The sequence below is a fragment of the Tubulanus polymorphus genome, chromosome 7 (assembly GCF_964204645.1).
Source record: "Tubulanus polymorphus chromosome 7, tnTubPoly1.2, whole genome shotgun sequence".
NCBI lineage: Eukaryota > Metazoa > Nemertea > Palaeonemertea > Tubulaniformes > Tubulanidae > Tubulanus > Tubulanus polymorphus.
Genome location: NC_134031.1, coordinates 5,559,056 through 5,574,374, shown reverse-complemented (window position 1 = coordinate 5,574,374; position 15,319 = coordinate 5,559,056). Strand labels below are relative to the sequence as shown.

At 39.9% G+C, this 15,319-nt stretch overlaps 2 protein-coding genes and 1 non-coding gene across 4 annotated transcripts; 1 reads left to right on the top strand and 2 right to left on the bottom strand.

Annotated features, from left to right (window-relative positions):
* The first annotated feature begins 333 nt into the window (after positions 1–333).
* LOC141908553 (uncharacterized) lies at positions 334–1,332 on the top strand. Its single transcript, XM_074798650.1, has one exon. It carries the CDS (start codon positions 334–336, stop codon positions 1,330–1,332), a length of 999 nt encoding a protein of 332 aa, XP_074654751.1.
* Positions 1,333–10,271: 8,939 nt separating this feature from the next.
* LOC141908426 (nmrA-like family domain-containing protein 1) lies at positions 10,272–14,710 on the bottom strand. 2 transcript variants are annotated; one of them, XM_074798474.1, is made up of 5 exons: positions 14,610–14,710; positions 14,062–14,318; positions 13,554–13,920; positions 12,826–13,022; positions 10,272–12,165 (listed from the first exon to the last, which is right to left on the bottom strand). In XM_074798474.1, the coding sequence occupies exons 2-5, from the start codon at positions 14,212–14,214 to the stop codon at positions 11,974–11,976; spliced, it is 909 nt and encodes a 302-aa protein (XP_074654575.1). In that variant the 5' UTR covers positions 14,215–14,318; positions 14,610–14,710; the 3' UTR covers positions 10,272–11,973. The 2 variants fall into 2 exon arrangements, with proteins under 2 accessions (XP_074654575.1, XP_074654576.1); XM_074798475.1 differs by having other exon boundaries at positions 14,062–14,216; positions 14,610–14,695.
* Positions 14,711–15,038: 328 nt separating this feature from the next.
* On the bottom strand, positions 15,039–15,111 carry Trnar-ucg (transfer RNA arginine (anticodon UCG)). Its single transcript has one exon. It is a non-coding gene; the product is annotated as a tRNA-Arg (tRNA).
* Positions 15,112–15,319: the final 208 nt, after the last annotated feature.

Here is a 15,319-nt window from a genome sequence, read left to right as displayed (position 1 = left end):
TGTATCGATCGATTCTTTGCCAGTCGCAAATATGTTAAACGATATTCACTCGTTAATATGTGAATTTGATATTCAAAGAAATGGAAAGTTAAGAAAGAATTAAAATCTGGGCTCGTTATTTCTATAATTGGCCGAATCAGTTTACACGTCGAGTTGGTGCTGGTTCTGACGACATAGATATTTGTATAGTTGTTGAATCTGCTCCGATTACGACTTCGCACGATAGACCTATTTACTTCACCCCACGAACAGAAACCTTTAGAACTTTCATTAATCCGTTTCAGACATTTAACGTACTATACGCGCTCGACGATTTCGATATTTTGCAAAACCATGTATGAAGAAGAGTGGTATGACCCTGTAAACGATACGGCGCAATGTTGGACTCAAAACGACGGTCGTTGGCAGATGAACGCCTATATTCTACCGCCGTTTATCATCGTTGGGTTCGTGTCTAATTCGTTGACACTCGTCGTTTTTGTTCGTTTGAAATACGACCATCGTTCGGCGTTTCTGCTGTCGACGTTAGCGATCACCGATAACCTATTCTTGATAATACAGTTCATTCTAGAACCGCTGAGGTATTTTTTGTTGCACAGCAGGGTTGGGACCGAGGGGATGGCGCGGTATTTTCCGTGGAACGTCGAACCGCGGATCTACATCGGTTCGGTGATCTTCTACAAAGCGTTCCTGTTGATGAGGAACTGGCTTACCGTTTTGATACAGGTCGAGAGGCTCATTACGATTTTAATGCCACTGACAGCGGGACTTATTCTGACCAAAACACGTCTTAAAGTTGTAATATTTGCTCTAGGATCGTTTTCTGTAGGTTTCGGAATGTATTACCCAGCTACGCTCACTGTTGTTGTATTGCATAAATATATTTGTGTCGACGAAGAAGTTACTTTTAGATCTAAGTTTCAACACGAGATTTTCGCGATGTTCAACTTCTTGATCGATCCCATACTCCGAGCAATTATACCGACGTTTCTAGTTTTCATCGCAAATATTCTTCTTTTGATTGTCTTATACGTTAAACTGAAAGAGCGTGAAGATATGACGAACGCGGGACCGAGCTCCAAACTGTCCGAATCGAAAGCTACGAAAATGGTGATCACGATGAGCGTCGTATTTCTGCTGTTCGAAATTCCGGGTTGCGTTTCGAAAATCTATCAATACATAACCGATAGTAAAATAGAAGTGGCTAACACCGTGTATAACATCACGTCCGTTCTAAATTCTTGCGTCAATTTCATTCTCTATTATTTGGTCAACGCCAACTTCAGAGCGACGGCGAACAATTTAGTAAGAATGGGGAAGAATCGAAAATGAAATGTACAACGGACAGAATAGAATATACTATGTTTCGTTCACCGATATTGTGATGGTTGTTACAGAATAAACATTCTTATATATTCCTTTTCTTTTTAAAATTATTCGGAAAAACACGTCAATTTCAATATCACTATATAGCATTCCTAACACATAGCATAAATAGTGTTCGTTAACCTTTTAACCCACTGCATCCCATTCCATCAAAAGACTGTCGATAGATTCTCGTGTCTTTTTGATAATTGATCATTGAAAGGATGTGCACTACGTCATCAATCTATCGGGACTAGACTGGTTGTCGGTCAAATCAATTTAATCATCGATATATTCAAATGAAAAAAAAATAACTATCGATCTATGGTATAATGTTATTTATATCATATCATTTATTTCTGATGATATCAAGCAATTCGTGTGTTACTTTTCGTCCGTCAATAAACTTTCGAGTTAGTTTTCTTGTTATATTTCCAGGTTTCTATCTTGCAATGATTTATAGCCAAATTTCTGTTGTTGTAGCAGTCGAATGAAACACTATAATCCGTGTATATTGCAGATTAATTGAAGAAGTCCCACAATTCAAATTTTATATGAAATAATTTATCAGAACGAAACCACAACGTTTCGGCTGTTGACTGCCAACAGCCGAAATGTTGATAAAAGAAAACAATATTGATAGCCTTATAGCCTATGTCTTTTGTGGAACATTGTGATCTGGCTGGCCGAAACCAATAAGTAATTTACATCATCGGACAACCTCAATTGATATGATAACATTTTCTATCTAAAATCATCTTAACTCTTTAACTTTTCATCAAAATTCGGGGTCATTGGTTTTTCTAATTCATTTGTACGGTTCTATCTGGTTGTAATACGTTCCATCGTAAACGGATCTGTTATCGATTCAGAGGTTTCGTACACGCCTCGCGCGTCGAGTTCCACGTTCTCGAGTACTCGCGTTTCGACCATCATTTCACCTGAGAAATTTCTGCGAACGAACGGAATGAAATCTTTCAACTGGACGCAAGGCGTCGACTCCTGAGTTAATTTAACCCGAAACTTTCGACTATAAGTCAACGAAAAACAGTTTCGTAAATTATCGCCGAATTCGTTTTGTAGGATCGCTAGAGAATTACGCGGTGCATTGTAGTATTTTTCCCCTAGAGGTCGCTGGTGGCTGGGCATGAGATCCTTCAATTCATGAATTATTTTTGCTTCATCTGCGTTGACAACTGTCCAAACATGCGTGACATTTTTGTCGTAAAATGTCACCTCCAGATACGGCCATGTACATTCAGTAGTAAGCCAGATAAACTGTACATTATTTGGCGCCCTGCAAAACCGAATGCGGGTACCTACAACAACCGCTAGTCTTTTCGCGACGTTTTGTAACGCTTTTAATAATTCGGATTTGTAGGCGATGTCCACTAAAATCTCAATGCCATCTGCCCACGGTAGAATATCATGATGCCTCCACGAACCCAGTAAAGTCCACGAATGCATCACCCACGGTATTCCAGCACGTTCGGCGAGAAACGAAAATTCGTCTAATTTGGATTTCGTCGACCAGAGTTCTTTGTGCGTAAAATACGAATGCTTCAGGATATTCGGTAGTTCATTATGGATGGTTTTGATGACGGGTCGACGTTTTACAGTATCGGGTTTGCGAGGCTGGAATACCGGTATCAGGAGTGCACCGGACAAGTCGTTACGTTCCGATTCGGCGGATTCTTCGTGAATTGGTTCGTACGTCCGGAAGACGATATAGACGACCAATGCGCATAAACTCCATTTTACGACAGTTTTCACGTTCCTGATTTCCCTAATCAACATTCCGATAGTGTTTCTCCTGAAACGGGAAGTTGATGCTCGGTTGAGTTTCATTTAACTACGAATCGAGTTCACTTATCGGTTAAACCCATCCTTGCTTGCCAGGGCTCGATTATCGCTCGCCGAAACTCACGCCAATACAAACCATTGGTATATTACACTACCCACGATTTCTTGGGCGTACAGGTTGCCGCCAAGGGACTACCAGTCTATATATCCAGCCAATCAGATGCGTAGCGAATCTGCCGGTGAAAAACACTCATCCGATTGCCTTAATTCATAGACTGATGGCCGCCTAGCGGCAACCCGAAAAATCTTGGGCAATGTAATAGACCAATGAAGCGTTTGCGGCCAGGGTTTGTGTTGGAGTGGTTTCGGCAGGCGGTAATCAAACTCTGCCAAGCGAGGATGGGTTAAACCCAGATTTCGCTTATAAGGGACACACCAAATAAGAATCAAATCAAATTAAGGCAAGTAGATACGAGGAAAAAAAGATATTTTTTTCTTCACGAATTATTTCACTTTCAAAATATCATTTCTATCTAAATATTGAGAAACAGCGGATCTGAGTTTCCATTCCGCCGATTATGAAAGATAATAGCGAAATCATTACATCGTTTAATGAGTTCACACGATATAATGTACCTATATACATAATCATTATTTTAATGCAATTATTCAAAATGAATGCAAGAATGAATAATAAAAACCAGCGGCGATTAAAAATCCACCCATTTACTTACGTAAATATACCGCAAATTGTGGTATTCTATTCCGCGTACGGACACTACTTAATGTGAAGTTGATATGAACAAGTGACACGTATTAATGGGGGAAATCTGTGGCGATTCAGCCGTTACCGAATGAACGATACATATTTGTTGGAGGCATATGTTTCCCTGCTTGAAGCTGGACGAAGGCTTGGATGAACCACCCCCCCCCCCCCGTTTCGATGAGTTCCGTTTTGTACGGCGTGAAAGATTTTCAATAACAGAGAGCTATGCGTACACTGGACCAGCAACTGATGAGAACATTTGCTAGATTAAATTGTTGTTGATACTGGCTCTTTGAGAGTGAAATGCCGCGGTCATAACTGGGATAGACTTTAGTGAGGCTACTGAGATGTGTTATCTATAGAAAATATTCGTCTAGCAAGCATCCCAAAGTCACGGTCATTTTGCTTTGTTTTAGTAAGTTGCGCCATGTGTTGTTGATCAATGGAGCGCGCACATTGGCGGATATCACAGTTACTTACGAGCTTGGCTCGTAGCCGCAACCAAGCATATAACTAACATCCTCCCTAGATGACGTACAGCTTTAGTTGCTCAAAAGAGAACCGCATATGAGCATGGCCGTAATATAACTGGAGATCGTTGCCTACCTGTCGTTTATGGTGGCTGATTCGGGCCAAGTTTAAAAAAAAAATCCGTGCAATATAAAAATATATAGCTTCGTTTCTGCGTCCGTTTCTGCGCGCCGCAGAAACGAAATTTACCGCGCAGAAACGCGCCAAAACAGGCGCAGAAACGAACCTTCGTTTCTGCGCCCGTTTCTGCGCGTTTCTTCGCGGTGATTTCTCGTTTCGGCGACCCGCCGAAACGAACTTCGTTTCTTCGCCCGTTTCCTCGCCGCGAAGAAACGAATTTTACCGCGCAGAAACGAAAGTGGGAATTTCATAAGAGTTTTGTAGTTACCGTATAGAACACCAAATAATCAAACATTATTCAATCTTTGATCAACTTTCAAACTGTTCTATTGGACAAATTTCATGCTGCAAAAAAACCATACAATGAGAACAATCAGTATCGTATTTACAAAACTCTAGCAGTCAGAAATTGGGGCTAAATACTATTAGAAAGCCAACCATTTTCAACCTAGTGTTTATCTGTCTTTAATGTGTTGTACCATTTTGACCATGCAGATCATTTCCATTTCTGGCAGAGTTTCACTTTCAAGAGCCATAATGTCATAAATTTAAGAGCACTGGGGATTGACTGAAAAAAAATTGATTTACAAATAATTGAAACGCAAAGTTTTATAACAAGTGGGAACTGTAACGGTACTACGATTTCCACTATTGTAATGGGATACCACCTCCACCACTGTTATGTCACCTCGTTCTTCTCACTAACTGGTTCCTTTTGCTGACCTGCCTCTTCCTTATGTAGATATTAACTACTAACACTTCTATCTGGTATGATCAAGCTTTTCTTTATTTTCTCTCTACTGCTTACACTTCAGCTTTATCTCTCCAATTGTCTTTTAGTACTCTCTCTCTTTCTCATGTACTCTCTTTTGTACTCTCCCTGAACCAAAAACCTTAGACTTATATACTATTTGGTACATTCTTTACATTCCTATACCATAACCTCACCCGCTTCTATCCTTACCCTATTTGGTATTAACAATCCTGGCTACTTCCATTCTACTGCCTCCTTTACTACACTAATCATCCCTTAAAAGTCCTTACATATTAAATATAGTTGCTAAATGCTGCTCTTTCTTATCAACATATTCCCTCCTTGTAACCCGAGCCATTGCAGTCAGTGTGCGCACCAGCACACATCTAGTGTGCGCTATCGCGCTCACACTATCTTTTCCCATACACATAAAAACCCTTACAGAACCAGGTTAAATCGTGTAGAGATAATTACTTGGTTTCTTATAGAAATGATAGCAACTTCAGCAACGATGAGCTCTTTGGTCAACAAAACAGGGCTATTGATATTGATATTGATATTTTGATAGTGTCTCAGATAACCGCGCATGCCAAATGTCGGTATCGAGTTTCAATCGAGGTCGCATCCTGGCAGAGGAGATTCTCAGGGGCAGGTCTCAGAAATCACCGGTCCCCAAAATTACGAGCTCAGCCGAGCCGAGTTAACTGTAAATACCAAACCAACATTCAAACCATAGTTAAACGCTCCAAACTAAAACCAGAGACAAACCCGGCCAAAACTATTGAGGACCCAGTTTCACAACTAAAGTTAAACTAAATTTTTGGTGTAATTGCCATGGGTTACTTCATGTTTTCAATGAGGACAAACAATTCAAACTAAACCATTTTAGGCTTAAACCTTTTCGTGAAACTGGGCCCTGAAATTCATTTGTTGTGTTTTTATTCTTTGTGGAATAGCTACAGAATTCAGGTTTTGACCATCGCGACCATCAACATTTCCAGCTCCGGCCAGTGAGTTGCTCAAGCTGCTCCTGTACTTCTTTTGAGCGTCGTACATGCATGCTCCAGCGAGGATGCTATGATTAAATCATGGACTTCGCGAATGAGTCCATTGTTTGAGAATACATAGTTAAACTCGGTTGCGGCTACGAGCGACGCTTGTTAGTTAGGGCTCGGAGGAATTCAGTCTGATTACTCCAAGGTTAGGGTGATATCCGCCATTAGTCAACAACACATGGCGCACCTTACTAAAGCAAAGCAAAAGAACCGAGACTTTTGCCTTTTAGAATATTTGCTATGGTTTTCACATCTCAGTCGCCTATAAGCAAATGATCTGATCAGTTGCCGGCCCGATGCTTAGTTTTCTGTGATTGCAAATCTTAGACAACATACAAAACGGAAGGCTTGAAACAGGGGATGGTTCATCCAAGCCCTCATCAAGCCTTTCAAACAGCAGAACACGTGTCTCCAACATATATTGTTTCTTTCACAAGTAACATATATTGTGACTTTTTCATAAGTAACAACAGCTGCATATACCCTTAATTTCCTCATAAACGCGTTTCTCTTGGTTGATTTCGCATTTGAAGCCTCCGTACGCGGAATAAAACACCTTCATTTGCAGTGTGTGTAAGTAATGCGAGAATTTTTCATCACCGCTGATTTATTCATTCTTTCATTCTTTTATTCATTATTTTTTATTCATTCTTTCATTCTGTAGATAATGATTATGTATATATAGGTATATTATGTCGTATGCATATAAATGCATTAAACGATGTAATGATCTCACTATATATTATACTATGCATTTCTATGTATCTACTATTACCTACTATGTATCTTTAATAACGGCGGACCCGCTCTTATTCATATATAAATCGAGTTGATGTTTCGAATAAAATTTTGATCCCGAAATAGGGACGAGTTTTCCTCTTATCTACTCGATTTGATCTGATTTGATATGTATTTGTATTTGTATTTGTATTTGGTGTGACCCTTACACCTGCCCGGGAGCGAAACCGGGGTTCGAATTCAACTAATAACTGTACGACTCGATTCGTTAGTTAAATCAAATTCAACCGTGCATCGACTTTCCGTTTTAGGAAAAACACTATCGGAATGTTGATCAAGAAAATCAGGAAAGTGAAAGCAGTCGTAAAATGGAGTTTATGCGCATTGATCGTCTATATCGTCTTCCGGACGTACGGATCAATTCATGAAGAATCAGCGGAATCGGAACGTAACGACTTGTCCGGTGCACTCCTGGTACCGGTATTCCAGCCTCGCAAACCCGATACTGTAAAACGTCGACCCGTCATCAAAACCATCCATAATGAACTACCGAATATTCTGAAGCGTACGTATTTTACGCACAAAGAACTCTGGTCGACGAAATCCAAATTAGACGAATTTTCGTTTCTCGCCGAACGTGCTGGAATACCGTGGGTGATGCATTCGTGGACTTTACTGGGTTCGTGGAGGCATCATGATATTCTACCGTGGGCAGATGGCATTGAGATTTTAGTGGACATCGCCTACAAATCTGAATTGTTAAAAGCGTTACGAAACGTCGCGAAAAGACTAGCAGTTGTTGTAGGTACCCGCATTCGGTTTTGTAGGGCGCCAAATAATGTACAGTTTATTAGGCTTACTACTGAATGTACATGGCCGTATCTGGAGGTGACATTTTACGACAAAAATGTCACGCATGTTTGGACAGTTGTCAACGCAGATGAAGCAAAAATAATTCACGAATTGAAGGATCTCATGCCCAGCCACCAGCGACCTCTAGGGGATAAATACTACAACGCACCGCGTAATTCTCTAGCCATCCTACAAAACGAATTCGGCGATAATCTACGAAACTGTTTTTCGTTGACTTATAGTCGAAAGTTTCGGGTTAAATTAACTCAGGAGTCGACGCCTTGCGTCCAGTTGAAAGATTTCATTCCGTTCGTTCGCAGAAGTTTCTCAGGTGAAATGATGGTCGAAACGCGAGTACTCGAGAACGTGGAACTCGACGCGCGAGGCGTGTACGAAAGCTCTGAATCGATAACAGATCCGTTTACGATGGAACGTATTAAAACCGGATAGAAGCTTATCAAGCGAATTAGAAAAAACCAATGATGACAAACGATTATTGTATTTTGACGAAAAGTTCAGATCATATATTGTTCCATAGAAAAATGATAATATTTTGCTCGGAACAAGTTAATAGGCCTACAATACGTAACATAATTGAAAAGCTGACACAACAGGCTAAAGATGATACAGAAGGCTGCGTAGGGTTAGGTTTGACGTACATCTTCAAGTCGACAAAAATTAAATGATAGTATTAATTCCATCTGGATTAAATTGACGGCTGAAATTGTAAATTTAGATTCATGCAGAAATAATGAGGGATAAGAGGTTCGCATTTCATATGGGAAATTTAAATGTACAAATCTCATTTTCTAATGAGTATACATATTCCTTATAAAATTAAAAGAACTATTCAAATCGAATTTCGAAATAGACCTTCAATGCTCGTTCGTAAACACTAAGATTAAGAATTTCTTCTAGCTTAAGTGTCAGACTCCTAAATCCTTGAAAGCTACATGGTTGTCTATACACTTGTTTATGTCATATAAACACCGGCTATAGATAAAACCAAAACACATCTGGCAACAAGAGTGAAGGGGCATGAACTAAAGACTTCAGCAATCGGCCAACATCTGTCAAATTGCCGTGATTGTCGTGACTGCCGAAAACATTTGCCATAGTAGATATATATACTCATTAGAAAAATGAGATTTGTACTGTTTTTGCCTCTATGGTTTTTCAACTATTTGAGCTCTCTACCCAAGATCTACATTCAATTGTATATTAACGCATGTCATTCGTCGATCAATACCTATTACTCTTCTCACAAAACATTTCTTCTCTAAAGGCTGTGGTAACATGTGTGTTTGGTAAAATGCCAATTCCCCCCTTCGGCGAGGAATCGAACCCGATGCTAAAATCGACAACTGTCACGGTATGAGCTTGTGTGACGTGTGGCGCAGTCTTGCGGTTCTAACTGGTTCGAATTCCGGTCGGAATGCAATATGTTTCGATCCGTGAATGTTACTATGAATTAATTAAAGTTTATTCGAATATATACAATATTAAAAATGGTTTGAATTAGTTCATTTGCAATGGTTAACGCTCCTGCATTTCCTAACTTGAAATAGCGCGACAAACAGCACCAGATGTTCGAATGTGCCGTCGGTTGAATTATACGTAGTCTACATCGACTGGCCCTTTACGATGGGACAGCCTACAGTTTGTTGTCAAAGAATATCGCATTAAGCCCAAGAACCCGATATAGCTGGATGCAGATCGAAAAGCGTAAATGTTGTTTGTATATGCAACAGTTGGCTGTGATTGCGAGCTTTTCGTATCTAGTATCTCGACCACGTCTTCTTTATTGGCTGTTCGATCAGGCGTACCTTCCGTTCTGAACAGACGGATTTATGTCGGAGTCAGGATTCTATAACAGTTATCCATCCATCATCATCCCGACCGCGAGTGTTCCATCGCCGTGACGTACGTGAGATGAATAAAATCGATTACAAACCGCAAACAACATTAGTAGACAGTTGCGGCAAATGCATTTAGAGACTATATCTTTATTTACAAAGAAATTATAACAAGATACACAAATCATGAAAACATATAAATTGAAATAGAAAATGTTATTACATCAAAGGGGAACCCGCAAGACCAGCTATCTCATCAGATGGCGTGACGAGCAGAGGTCGTCCGTTGTCAAAATGAATTCATTTTCGATGAACTTAGAACTGGGTTTTTAGACTCCCGGGTCCATATATTATCACTGCACCCACCAAATATACAATACTTCAATTCTTCTACTCGGATATCGGTATAGTTTTCATAAACGATTGATTCATTTAAGAGAAAAAGCCACTTAGATTTAATGGAAATGTAGAAGAAATCGAAAGCGGACGAACGACGATCTACTAGCGAACCTGGCGGATCCTCGCCTGCCATACGTGGAATCCTCGATTGTCACAGTAGTACTGTGGGTACCCCATTGAGGGTGCACACTGGTGTAACTTACTTTTTGGTTTCGGCCACACCAATAAGATAGATTAAAGAGAACAATAGTGATAGGCCCACATTTACCCTGGTGTGTGAATATACATTACGTATATCCCAGAAATCAATGACTCAGAAATCAATTTTTTCATCATTTGAATAAAGCCCACGACTGCAGTATGGTGGCTGATAAGGGCCACAACGTAAAATCCCTGGTATGCAAATGAGGGCGCCAGAACGCCAAAGCGAAAAAAACGTCAAATCTTCTCTAAAAAAAATTTTTTTTTCGTTTTGGCGTTCTGGCGTTCTGGTGCCTTCATTTGCACACCAGGGATTCCGCTATGGTCCTTATCAGCCGCCATACTGCAGCCATAAAAGGTCTAGGTTTAACCCCTGTTTCGTTCCCGGTACGTATAGAGAGTTTGTACGAAAGCTAACAGGGACACCAAATCGAAACGAATCAACCCAAATCTGCCAATCAAATAAATATAAGGTCAATCCGTATTCTAAGATCAAAAACGGTCTAGGTTTAATGTTGAATTAACCCGTGGACTCAAGTGAAAAACCGCTTTAAAAATCCGACTCCTGAGTAATAACTAGACGAGGTCTTAGGATGACGCAAACGCGCCTCCGAAACACATCATCCATCCTGACGAATAAAAATAACGACGTGTGAGTAATTCATGAATAATTTATCTAATAAATACACATAGAATATGACGATCATCGTTAAGAGCCCATACCGGAACAGAATCGGGGGATGTGTGACACCTGCCCTCGATCTATCCATCATTTCCTATAAAACGACCGACTCCGGTGCTTTATTGCGTTGTTCAATCGCTTCTCAATTTCCTATTGATTACAAATTTGATTAATACGGGAACCAATAGTTTGAAATAGAAAATTAGACAAGTACAAAACACTCGGATCATTGCACTTTGCAAATATCTACCAAACGATGACAAAATAGATTTCACAAAAAAAATTAGATTTTTTTACGCAAATCCACAAATCAATTTTGCACGATTCTACACTAAGCTCGTTAATTTGAACAAATGCGAAAGTAAGATAGGTGATAGCCTTGAATATCGTTGGATTTGTATTCAGCGCGACATACGTCACAAACGCGCAACAATATACTGTGCTAAAGAGAATTATACCAAAAACTCGACTTCAGTGGATCAGAATAAGCCTCATTGGCCTAAAACAAGCCTCGTATACCTTACGAATGATCCACTACTAAAATCTAACTGATATATACCGAAATCGGAATTCGACTTAAAAACTAAAGCACCGTTCAAAAAGCGAAGGCGCTCATGAGATATATCTTACAGTCGTTACATATCAGCGTCTATTATATCATACAGTACTTGCCTGAGATCATCGGCTTCAAATTGGCAATTATCTCATCGAATTTGGTGCAACAAAATTCAATTTAAATGTCTACAAATTCCGATTGATAAAAAGACACGCACTTGCGCAATCACACTTAAAGCTACTAGCAAAAGCATCGAGCAACAGTTTAGCGAAATACTATGCAGACTTCGGTTGTTTTATTGGCAGATTCTGTGAAGAGCGTCTTTATTTGCTATCACCCATTGTTCGAAGTTCTTTACACCCGGGTTCAACTTGGTCGTGAATTCCATGTCGCCGCATTGGAATTTTTTCGAAATGAAATCGAACTGGTTGGCGATATCGGCAGCTCCCGAAAAATGTCGCAGGCTTTTGAATTCCGCGTACGTCATCTGAAAAAAAAGATGGTAAACATCAAAGCGTGGCGGCATGATACTGAAACAACAATGTTTGTAATCTTGCCCGTGATGTGTAAGAAAAGAAACTATCCCATACGATAAGAAAAGAAACATTTTTGACGAAAGTGTCCAATCTTAAATCTTCGATTTAGCAGGGGTGGCCGGGGACGACTTTGGCCGGGCCAATAAGTTTGTCGATGGTGATTTCTTTTTCGGATGGTTGAATCAGGATATCCGTGGTTGTAAAACATTTGGCGATCTCAGATGAATATACATGTTTTTGAGTTCATTGGATTTGTGCGTGAATGACTATTTTTTCTATCTTATCATTTTCCATCTAGAAACACCTGATATTGGATACGTAGAAATTAAAAAATCTGTGCAACATAACCCGGGAACATAACTTTATATGTATGGTCCTGAAAAACCCAGAGCTTTCGAAATCCATCCATTCAAAAGGAGCCACTCTATGACCATTTTCTCGGGGGAAGACCCCACCCGAAAAAGAATGCTAGCGCACTTGGCGCTCGGATGAGACGGGCCGATGACAACTTGCTTCCGCCGGCCCTGTCTAGATCCTGAGGTCGTCTGCCGCTGAATGAATGATATTAACGTCTCAAACATTTCACTAATTCACGGGTTCATTTTCCGTACCTGCCCATCCGTTATAAGCTTAGGGCGAAGATGTTTCGACAGAATATCAGCGATTTCTCGCACTTTTTTCTTGTCTCCGCTCGGATGGATGGTTTTATTTATGAATTGTTGCGGGTCGAGGAACACGGAGTGAACTATGGCGCCAACATCATTCACGCTGATTATATCAAATATTGATTGTCCGATTGCCGGTATCCCTGTAATAAAAAAGAAAATAATATGAATGATTTTTAATTATTTCATTTAACTACTTATTGCTGTCGTAAACATGGGCGCCTAGTCCAACTAAATTGGGTGACAAATGACCAGATTTTTTGGAATTCAGTCTCACTATGGTCGTGCCTTCGTTAAATGATGTCCATGTAATGATTCAGGGCCGGATCCAGAAATTTGAGCAGAGGGGGTCAAGCGCAGCGTTTTCCCAGATACAATTTTTTTTTCCATATTTCAAAGAAAATTGCAATAATATGTGCATTACTTTACAGTTATTTCTGGCAGACAGCGATCGATAAAGAGTTGAATATGTGATTATTTTCATCGTAATATGATTTATACCACTATAAAAACATTTTGGAACACGGAGCAGGGGTCTAGACCCCCTAAATCAGCCCCTGTGATTGGTCCATTTTGTGGATACTTAATTAGTGTTCGATGAAGCCATTTGAGACAGTTTTGATTGTAGTAATATTGTAGCGGTATTTCGATTTTTTTGTGAGAATACTACTTACTCAATCTCCATTCGTTACCGCCGACACTTTCCGGTTTAAAAAACCCGAGCAGATTTTCGTAATAAAACGGCACCACAATTCCGGTCACCGGTAGCGCTAGATTCTGCATGTATTTGTGAATGGCCGCTTTAGCGTCCATGTGTCGAGCCTCGGTCCCGACGCTTTCCCGAGCCGATAACTGGGTACTGAACGCGATGTGTTTAACCCCTTCGGCGCGACACGCGTCCGCTACGTTCTTGCCTTCGCGTATCTCCTGGTGTAAACACTCGGGATCCGTGAAATCTGTGTTCGTCACGATGAAGCATCCGTCAGCTCCGCTCAAGGCTTTCCGTAAGCTGTCGATGTCATTGTAATCAGCTACAACCACCTTTATAAATAAATCAGAAATATCTTGAAAATGTATATCTGATATTTAAAAAAACGATTAAGGCAAAACGAACAATTGGAGGAGATAGTTCTTAACTGTTCGTTTGCCAGGAAAGGGTTAATCCCAGATCCACTAGCCTACCTCCGCTCCAAGTTGTTTGAATTCGGTAGCCGTTGGGAACGATATATCTCGGACTGCGGTACGGACTTTGAATTTGCTGTCTGTAATCATGGCCCTGGCAACTGAACCGCCTTGGTTCCCAGTCACTCCGAAAACTGTGATGATTTTAGCCATCTCTGAAATTTAGGATTTAGTACAGGACAATGTTTTTATGTATATACTAAAAAACAATTTTCACATCCGGCGTTTCTTGAAGACGTTTTCGTTACCAAGTCCGTCTAAAAGAACAATTGAAATATTTCATCAATATGTGTATTATTTCACAATTAGCAGGAATATTGTATATATCATACATAATAGACTTGTATACATTTTAACAAAGACACATTAGCTATAGTATGCCTACTAGCCGAATATAACTGGGATCGATCCCCAAGCCTCAAAACCCTAGTTCATTTGGATTCCATATAAAACGTAGTGAAAACTTTTTTTTTTCATAATGTCTTTCGGTTTCCCTGAAATCGATGGTCAACTCTTGAACCATAGAAAAAAAGAAGTTAGAAACTTACCTGTTTAGGCCCTATATATCAGGCAAATGATTTAAACGACAGCAACAACCCGAGTGGCGACGGAGATTCCTGCGGTATGAATAATACCTTACAATTTCACCCCGCTCGACTGACTTAGATATATATACTACATATCAAAACTTGTTTTACTGTAAATTAAAAACTTGCTTTGTATACCCTCAGGTACTCGACCGTATGAATAATGTCCTCTGTCTGCCGTAATAGTGGTGCATAATACATATACGGGTGACGGGTTCTTTTTTGTATTGCTTAAATTGCACTGCGCCTGATTCGGTATTTAAGCTTTACCATGCAATTTGTAAAAATTATTAACATTTAAGTTAATATCAATTAATATTTTTTATGAAGCATATAGGAAAAAAATAAAAGATAACACGGAATCATTATATTAGAAAAAAGTCAAATCATCGTCCGCGACAGGACTCGAACCTGCAATCTTCTGATTCGAAGTCAGACGCCTTATCCATTAGGCCACGCGGACCACTTGCATTGTGTGCGTCAACAGTCTAACAGTATAGTAGACGCATCGCAATTGCCAATGATGTTCAAATACATTTGTCAAAGCAGCAATTTTCCTTCATGAAGACTAGCGTTCTTCAAATAATACGATTCCGTCATCATCATCGTTACAAAGCAATTTTCCTCTAGCCATTCAAATTTTGGATTCCGCCATCAACAATCAATATTCC